The sequence below is a fragment of the Mizuhopecten yessoensis genome, unplaced genomic scaffold (assembly GCF_002113885.1).
Source record: "Mizuhopecten yessoensis strain PY_sf001 unplaced genomic scaffold, ASM211388v2 scaffold7669, whole genome shotgun sequence".
Taxonomy (NCBI): Eukaryota; Metazoa; Mollusca; class Bivalvia; order Pectinida; family Pectinidae; genus Mizuhopecten; species Mizuhopecten yessoensis.
Window position 1 is genome coordinate 723,461 of NW_018407163.1, and position 8,779 is coordinate 732,239.

General features: G+C 35.9%; 1 protein-coding gene across 1 annotated transcript in view; it reads left to right on the plus strand.

Annotated features, from left to right (window-relative positions):
• The window catches only part of LOC110454096 (sodium- and chloride-dependent GABA transporter 1-like), a 48,038-nt gene that overhangs the window by 26,671 nt on the left and 12,588 nt on the right, over positions 1–8,779 (plus strand). The window contains exons 7-9 of the mRNA XM_021503452.1: positions 260–363; positions 3,465–3,589; positions 4,227–4,339. Coding sequence (XP_021359127.1) covers positions 260–363; positions 3,465–3,589; positions 4,227–4,339 — 342 coding nt within the window. The remainder of the gene's footprint in view (positions 1–259; positions 364–3,464; positions 3,590–4,226; positions 4,340–8,779) is intronic.

The following is an 8,779-nucleotide window of genomic DNA, read 5'->3' on the forward strand; positions in this document are numbered from 1 at the left end:
CATGGTCCTGACAAAGTGTTGTTATTTTTCGGGTCAATCAGAAATACAATTTGGCTGCCATGGCCGCTATTTTGCTACTAAGTTCTAATAGGCCGATCTCACTTAAAATTGGTCTAGGAATGATCAGCTCATGGTCCTGACAAAGTTAAGTTAACATTATACTATTTTTTACTCAAATTGGTACATATTTCAACAACAAAAATAAATACTGTAGACTCAGGTGACCGTTAAGGCCCATGGGCCTCTTGTTATGTTAAAGGTTTGGGGAGACGCAGCTGTCCAGATCTTTTACTCCGTGGGTATGGCGTGGGGAGGTCTCATCACCATGGCGAGTTACAACAAGTTCCACAACAACGTGTACAGGTAACTATAAAAGTCAGCCCAGTGTTGATTGATTTATTCCAGGATATACAAATTTGGCTTCAAGTTTAAATTATTTATTGATTTTATTTTTGCCCGATTCCCAGAACTTAATTAGAAATATGCTAGCCCCCGACAAAGTGATCCTATTTGATGATGTGTTTCCTGTACCGCATCCTGTTGGTAAAATTAACTGTAGCCTCAAACTAGGGTGGTTGTGCATGGCTTTACCACTACTTTCATACAAAGCCTTGTATTCATATTCTCACCAGGTCCCTCAGTAATAATTGATATTACAAATATATAAGATTTTATATGTTGTCATTTCCTATTTTAAATAAGTGTGGCTAGGGTATTACAGCCAATCAACAGCCAATCGAGTAGGGCATTACAGACTAGGCCTTTCACCTGCTTTTAATATTCAATCTTAACAGCAGTTCATACAGTAATCGAGAAGTTTAATGGTAGGGGTGTCAAACAAGACATTGAAAAAGTTCTAAAAGAAAAAAAGAAAAGGAGAAGATAATCTGTTCTAATTTATCTTAATAAAAAGCCATGATTGTTGTGGGAGGTCCATATTAGGTTCCCTAAACAGAGGTGGGATGATAAGATATGGGGGTGGGGGAAGCAGAAAGACATAATTTCAAAGGGCATGTTAGTCCCCTCTGACTGCAGGATCACAGCATACAATAGTTTTACCCACAAACTTACCAAGGAGGTCGCATACCTACCTATTACATATATCATACGTCAGCATGACTGAAATATACAACGGAGAACACAGTGGTTTCAGAATTACAATTCTTTGTACGTCATTGTCTCATTGAGTCTAAATCAAGCATATGTTCTCATTGTTAATGTTCATTGTTACATTTACGTAAGCATGGTAACAACAGGAAGTCTGGTGACACTTTAAGTAGCATTGTTGAAATCCCCTCCCCTAGCTGGGCAAGTGGTCTCTTTGTTCAACATCTAAACATTCTCTCATAAGGCCTGTAATTGTACAAAACAAGGTACCCCCCCCCCCCCCCCCTTCAATCTCGAGTGTTTGTTACCTTCAGGATGGGCTAGATAAGAATTCAAGTGTTACTCGTACTGTTAAAAATGATCTAGCTTGCATTTAGATTTGAAAAAATAGAGGTATAAATGAAGTAAAGAAATAGATGGAGAAAATCGATAAAGGAGAAATTTATCTGGATTCAAATATGACCAGAGTTGTATTTGATATGTCAAAAAAGCTGAGCCAAATTTTTAATTGGCCTCTATATCTTTATAAAAGCTAACCAAACAGAACACATAAGAGGGTTTTAAAAAAACGCTCAAGTTACAGTGTGAATGATGACCAATCATAAAACAGGGTCCCTTTAAACTATCAAAAGTTAAATTTCTTTGTTAAGGAATCATATTATTGAAAAATCATTAATCACAACAGTTTTGAAATTGCAAGGGATTGTTTAAAGTGTTGTGATTTATACCAGTGTTTAAAATTTTGAAAAAGAAGAAAGATGTAAAATTTCCTAAAAGTGGTCATGGTTAAGACCACATAACTTGGAAACAGACTGGGGTATCCCAGTTATAGGGGGTATCCCAGTTGTAGGGGTATCCCAGTTGTAGGGGGTATCCCAGTTATAGGGGTTATCCCAGTTATAGGGGGTATCCCAGTTGTAGGGGGTATCCCAGTTATAGGGGGTATCCCAGTTATAGGGGCTGTTCGCAGTTATAGGGGGTATCCCAGTTATAGGGGGTGTTCCCAATTAAAAGAGGTATTCACAATTATCCCAGTTTTGAATTGTTCCCAAATCCTGGTTAAAAGATTTTTTTCACAATTATCTCAATTATAATTATAATTTCCGAATTATCCCAGTTAAAGGAGTGTTCACAGGTTTCCCAAATCCTAGTTAAAAGTAATATTCCCTGTTAGAGATTCTCCCATTTATCCTAGTGAAAGGGATGTTCCCAATCAATCACCCAGTTAAAGAGATGTTCCCAATTATCCCAGTTACATTGATTTTACAAGGATGTTCCCTGTTAAATGGGTGTTCCCTATTATCCCGGCGTCCGGCGTCAATATTTTACTTTAAACGACTTCTTATTAATAACCGAAAGGCCTAGGGTGTCGATATTTGGCCAGTAGCATGCTGAGATGAAGGGCTACAAAGTTTGTTCAAATGAATGACCTTCACCCATTTTCAAGGTCACAGGGGTCAAATATATTAAAAACTTTAAACATCTTCTTCTCAATAACCAAACTGCACAGGGAGATGATATTTGGCCAGTAGCATGCTTGGGTAAAGGGCTATCAAGATTGTTCAAATGAATGACCTTCACCTTTATTCAAGGTCACAGGGGTCAAATATGTGAAAAACATTCAACAACTTCTTCTGAATAACCAAAATGCACAGGGTAATGATATTTGGCCAGTAGCATGCTGAGATGAAGGGCTACACAGTTTGTTCAAATGAATGACCTTCACCCATATTCAAGGTCACGGGGTCAAATATGTTAAAAACTTTAAACAACTTGTTCTGAATAACCAAAAGGCTCAGGATGTTGATATTTAGTCAGTAGCATATGCTGGGATCAATGACTACTATGTTTGTTAAAGTGAATGACTTTGACTTATATTCAAGGTCACAGGGGTCAAATTTGTTTAAAATCTTTGAACAACCTTTTATGAATAACCATGGGTCCCAGGATGTTTATACTTTGCAAGTTGCATCCTGAGATGAAAGGCTTTACAATGTGTTCAACATAATGACTTTGTTTGACTTTCAATCACAGGGTTGAAATGTTTAAAAAAAAAAATAACAGGGTCTTTTGAATGAATTTTAATCATAAATACTGATATTTTGCCTGCAGCTTTATTTTAGATCACTTTTAAGGTTACAAGTGTGTGTTTTATACCAGGTGAGCGATGCAGGCCCATTGGGCCCCTTGTTCATAATTATCCTAGTTAAAGGGATGTTTCAAATCATCTCGCTGAAAGGGGTTTTCCCAATTACCCCAGTTAAAAGGAATGTTTCCAATTAGCCAAGTTAAAGGGATATTCCCATTTCTGATCAGCAATAATGAAATTCCATTGTCTTAATTTAATTATCAAACAGAGACGCCATGGTTGTGCCCCTGATCAACTGTGGTACAAGTGTGTTTGCTGGTCTGGTTATCTTCTCTGTGTTAGGATTTATGGCACACGAAACTGGAGTGGACATCGAAAAAGTTGTTACTCAAGGTATGTATCAAGTAAAGTTGCTGTAAAACCACCTCTCTATAAAGACCACCTGTTTCTGAAACCACTGTCTGTCTACAAAGGACATGTTAGCTTGTTCGTTCGGGAGGTCTCTATAGACAGGTATGTTAGCTTGTTTGTTCGGGAGGTCTCTATAGACATGTATGTTAGCTTGTTCGTTCGGGAGGTCTCTATAGACAGGTTTGTTAGCTTGTTCGTTTGGGAGGTCTCTATAGACAGGTGTGTTAGCTTGTTTGTTCGGGAGGTCTCTATAGACAGGTGTCCCTGTTTCTTGTTTCGTCTGTCTTTTCTTTAATTTGAATAAAATACATTGATACAGAAAGAGTATTATCTGAAAAGAATAAGAGAACAATGTTTTGATATTTAGTAAATTTAGTATCATAGTATAAGTTTATAATGAAAAATTCCAGAGAAAAACCACACGTCACTTACCTTTTTGACCCTAAAAATGTATTAGTTTAGTTACCAAGAGTCAGTTAATGATGTGACAAATGTAATGTTTATTAATATAGGGAGGCCTGATCTTGGCCTGGTAGTAGACTAGATAGACAGGATGGAATAAAAGAATACTTTTTTTGAAGTATGAAATTTTCAAGTTGAGTCAATATTTATTTTCCAGGACCTGGCCTGACGTTTGTGGCGTACCCAGAGGCTGTTGCTAAGTTACCAATTTCACCCTTGTGGGCGGTCCTGTTTTTCCTGATGTTGTTTACAATTGGTTTGGATAGCCAGGTAAAATTTCCAGTATTTGTCACTGTTTATCCTAGTGTTCTAAGGACACTGTACTGTAGCCTCAATGTGGTCTTCTAAAACATACACCTTACAAAGGTTAAGTTTGAAATTGTTTCAACGATCAGTTATATAAACAAGAAATAACGTTATTGGAAGAAAACTTTTATTTGTTTTCGCTTATGAAATTAAGTCAAAGAATACCAATTCTTTAACATAGAATCTACACCATCACTACTGTGTTTCTGATTGTTATCTCTAGTATACATAAAGGTATGTAGCAAGGTTTATAATCCAAATTTAGTGAAAAATATAAAAATCATTTAGTTCTATAAATTGATGAAATAGTTTGCACTAATAGAAAATTCGTCAATATTTTTCTTTTTGAAACACACAGAAAAAAACATTAAGCTACATTGAATTTGAAGGTAAAAGTTATGAATTGATATTTAGCTAACCATGACAGATTTTCAATTTAATTGTTTATTGCCGATGAAATGTATATCCTGATGCACAGAGGGCAGTTACACTGCAGTTAGAGTACACATTAACTGCCCTGAGACTACAGCACAGTATGATTAGAGTTACGATCGTTTACAGTAATAAATGGCTACGGGGCGTTTCACTTCTCCAACCATGTCCTGGATGCTTCGTGTACATGACGTGGAAGCAGTGTCTCCAACTCTGACTTTGTCCATGACAGGTCATTGTATCGGGGTAGATAGGATTTTGGAATTTATTTCCTGTTAATCCTCATTTGTGAAATTCTGTGGGAAATATGATTGTTTGTCTCGTGGATAAAGAAGGTTCCCCAATTTATTTGTATCAATCATGATTTTTCTGATACATGTATGACATTATTTTTTCATTTTTACCAGAATTGTAAAATATATTAACGGTGAAATTTGTTTTATGTTCAAGTCTCTAATTTTTTTTTAAATTTTTAAAAAATCTTGGAGATCATTTGTCATGTTGCATCCATGATGTTGTTGGTGAAATTATCCCCCTTTGTTATTGGTTCTACTGACCCTTGACCCCTCAAAATTGTCATCATAAAATTAACAGACTTTTCTATTTTCACTTAATGGCATTTTCTCCAATGAGGAAAATATTACTATCTTAATTTTCTGATTTGATTTTTAATTGGATGATCATCAATCAAATTAGGTGTTTTTGAATATATGTATATATAGATCTATTATGAATAGATTTCTCAAAATAATTTATTATCTAATCCAACATATTCAAAACAACCTCTTCTATTTAGATCAAGGTATTAGTAAGCACATAGAAAACAAAGCATACTAGCTATTTTCTGATGACAAAAATGATACAATGTCACTTGTTTTGGTAGTACATGTATATGTGTCAAAAGGGACAACCTCGAGTTGCTGGTGAACTTAACCATTCGTTCTGATACGGCATTAGTGTGGGAAAATTTAATCTATCCAAAATATCAACATTTTGAGTAATTATGTCTTTTTTATGCATCTTCTAAAGGAATTGTTTAAGTCTTGACATGGTATGTTGAAAAAAATTATCAAAATCAACAGTGTTCGTCCAAAACTGACACATTTCTTTATATACATTTGTAAACTAAGGATATCAAAGATATTGCCATACTTTTCATACCACGTTCAATATTGTGAGAATTCATCGAGATGTTACACATGACAAATTAATTTTCTAGGGAGAACTTTTGACACACATTTAATTGCTAAGATTAATGCTGATATTATTTTAATATGGAACGTTGCTTTCTTTTCTGTAAATACAGCATCTTGTCTCTTAATGGCGGCCATACACAGGTAAAACATATATTAAATCAGTGTGCAAGTTGTGGAGCAGTTGTGTGCAATCATTTTTTTAACTGAGGTTTTGATAATTTTTCAAAATTACTTCCTGTAAGTGGTTGTGTGCTATTTAAGTTTTTATTTGGTTTTCATAGACTTGGAGTTACGGATAGACAAACAAACAAACAAACAAACAAACACGGGTAATAATGTCTACAGAGTATTACAAAACAGCTTTACTCACCCTACACAAATAAACAAACACAGGTAATAATGGGTACAGTATTACAACACAGCTTTACTCACCCGACACAAACAAACAAACATGGGTAATATGTCTACAGAGTATTACAACACAGCTTTACTCAACCTACACAAACAAACAAACACGGGTAAAAATGTGTACAGAGTATCACAACACAGCTTTACTCACCCTACACAAACATACAAACACGGGTAATAATGTGTACAGTATTACAACACACCTTTACTCACCCTACACAAACAAACAAGGACAGGTAATAATGTCTACAGAGTATCACAACACAGCATTACTCACCCTACACAAACAAACAAACATGGGTAATATGTCTACAGAGTATTACAACACAGCTGTACTCACCCTACACAAACAAACAAACATGGGTAATAATGTCTACAGAGTATTACAAAACAGCTTTACTCACCCTACACAAATAAACAAACACAGGTAATAATGGGTACAGTATTACAACGCAGCTGTACTCACCCTACACAAACAAACAAACATGGGTAATATGTCTACAGAGTATTACAACACAGCTGTACTCACCCTACACAAACAAACAAACACAGGTAATAAGGTGTACAGAGTATTACAACACAGCTTTACTCCCCCTACACAAATAAACAAACACAGGTAATAATGGGAACAGTATTACAACGCAGCTTTACTCACCCTACACAAACAAACAAACATGGGTAATAATGTGTACAGTATTACAACACAGCTTTACTCGCCCTACACAAACAAACAAACACGGGTAATAATGTCTACAGAGTATCACAACACAGCATTACTCACCCTACACAAACAAACAAACACAGGTAATAAGGTGTACAGAGTATTACAACACAGCTTTACTCCCCCTCCACAAACAAACAAACACAGGTAATAATGTGTACAGAGGATTACAACACAGCTTTACTCACCCTATACAAACAAACAAACATGGGTAATAATGTGTACAGAGGATTACAACACAGCTTTACTCACCCTATACAAACAAACAAACATGGGTAATAATGTGTACAGAGCATTACAACACAGCTTTACTCACCCTATACAAACAAACAAACACAGGTAATAATGTGTACAGAGTTTTACAACACAGCTTTACTCACCCTATACAAACAAACAAACATGGGTAATAATGTCTACAGAGTATTACAAAACAGCTTTACTCACCCTACACAAATAAACAAACACAGGCAATAATGGGTACAGTATTACAACGCAGCTGTACTCACCCTACACAAACAAACAAACACAGGTAATAATGTGTACAGAGGATTACAACACAGCTTTACTCACCCTATACAAACAAACAAACACAGGTAATAATGTGTACAGAGGATTACAACACAGCTTTACTCACCCTACACAAACAAACAAACATGGGTAATAATGTGTACAGAGTATTACAACACAGCTTTACTCACCCTACACAAATAAACAAACACAGGTAATAATGGGTACAGTATTACAACGCAGCTTTACTCACCCTACACAAACAAACAAACACGGGTAATAATGTCTACAGTATTACAACACAGCTTTACTCACCCTCCACAAACAAACAAACACAGGTAATAATGTCTACAGTATTACAACACAGCTTTACTCACCCTACACACACAAACAAACACGGGAAATAATGTGTACACAGTATCACAACACTGTCTACAGAGTATTACAACACAGCTTGACTCACCCTACACAAACAAACAAACATGGGTAATAATGTGTACAGAGTATTACAACACAGCTTTACTCAACCTACACAAACAAACAAACATGGGTAATAATGTCTACAGAGTATTACAACACAGCTTTCCTCACCCTACACAAACAAACAAACACGGGTAATAATGTGTACACAGTATCACAACACAGCTTTACTCACCCTACACAAACAAACACGGGTAAAAATGTGTACACAGTATTACAACACAGCTTTACTCACCCTACACAAGCAAACAAACACGGGTAATAATGTCTACAGTATTACAACACAGCTTTACTCACCCTACACAAGCAAACAAACACGGGTAATAATGTCTACAGTATTACAACACAGCTTTACTCACCCTACACAAACAAACAAACACGGGTAATAATGTCTACAGAGTATTACAACGCAGCTTTACTCACCCTACACAAATATGAGATCAGGGTTTGATAGGTATAATTAACAAAATTAATACACGAATTAAGTACATTTCCGGTAACAATTGCACTTCACCATGAACTAGCCTTTGCTAGATCTATTTGCACGTGGGACGATTTAGATAAACTGTATTTTATAAAAGACCATTTGGGGAAACTCAATTCAGACTGTCACCCTGTCACAAGTATACAGGTTAAAGTGTGTGTGTGGGATGGGGGGGG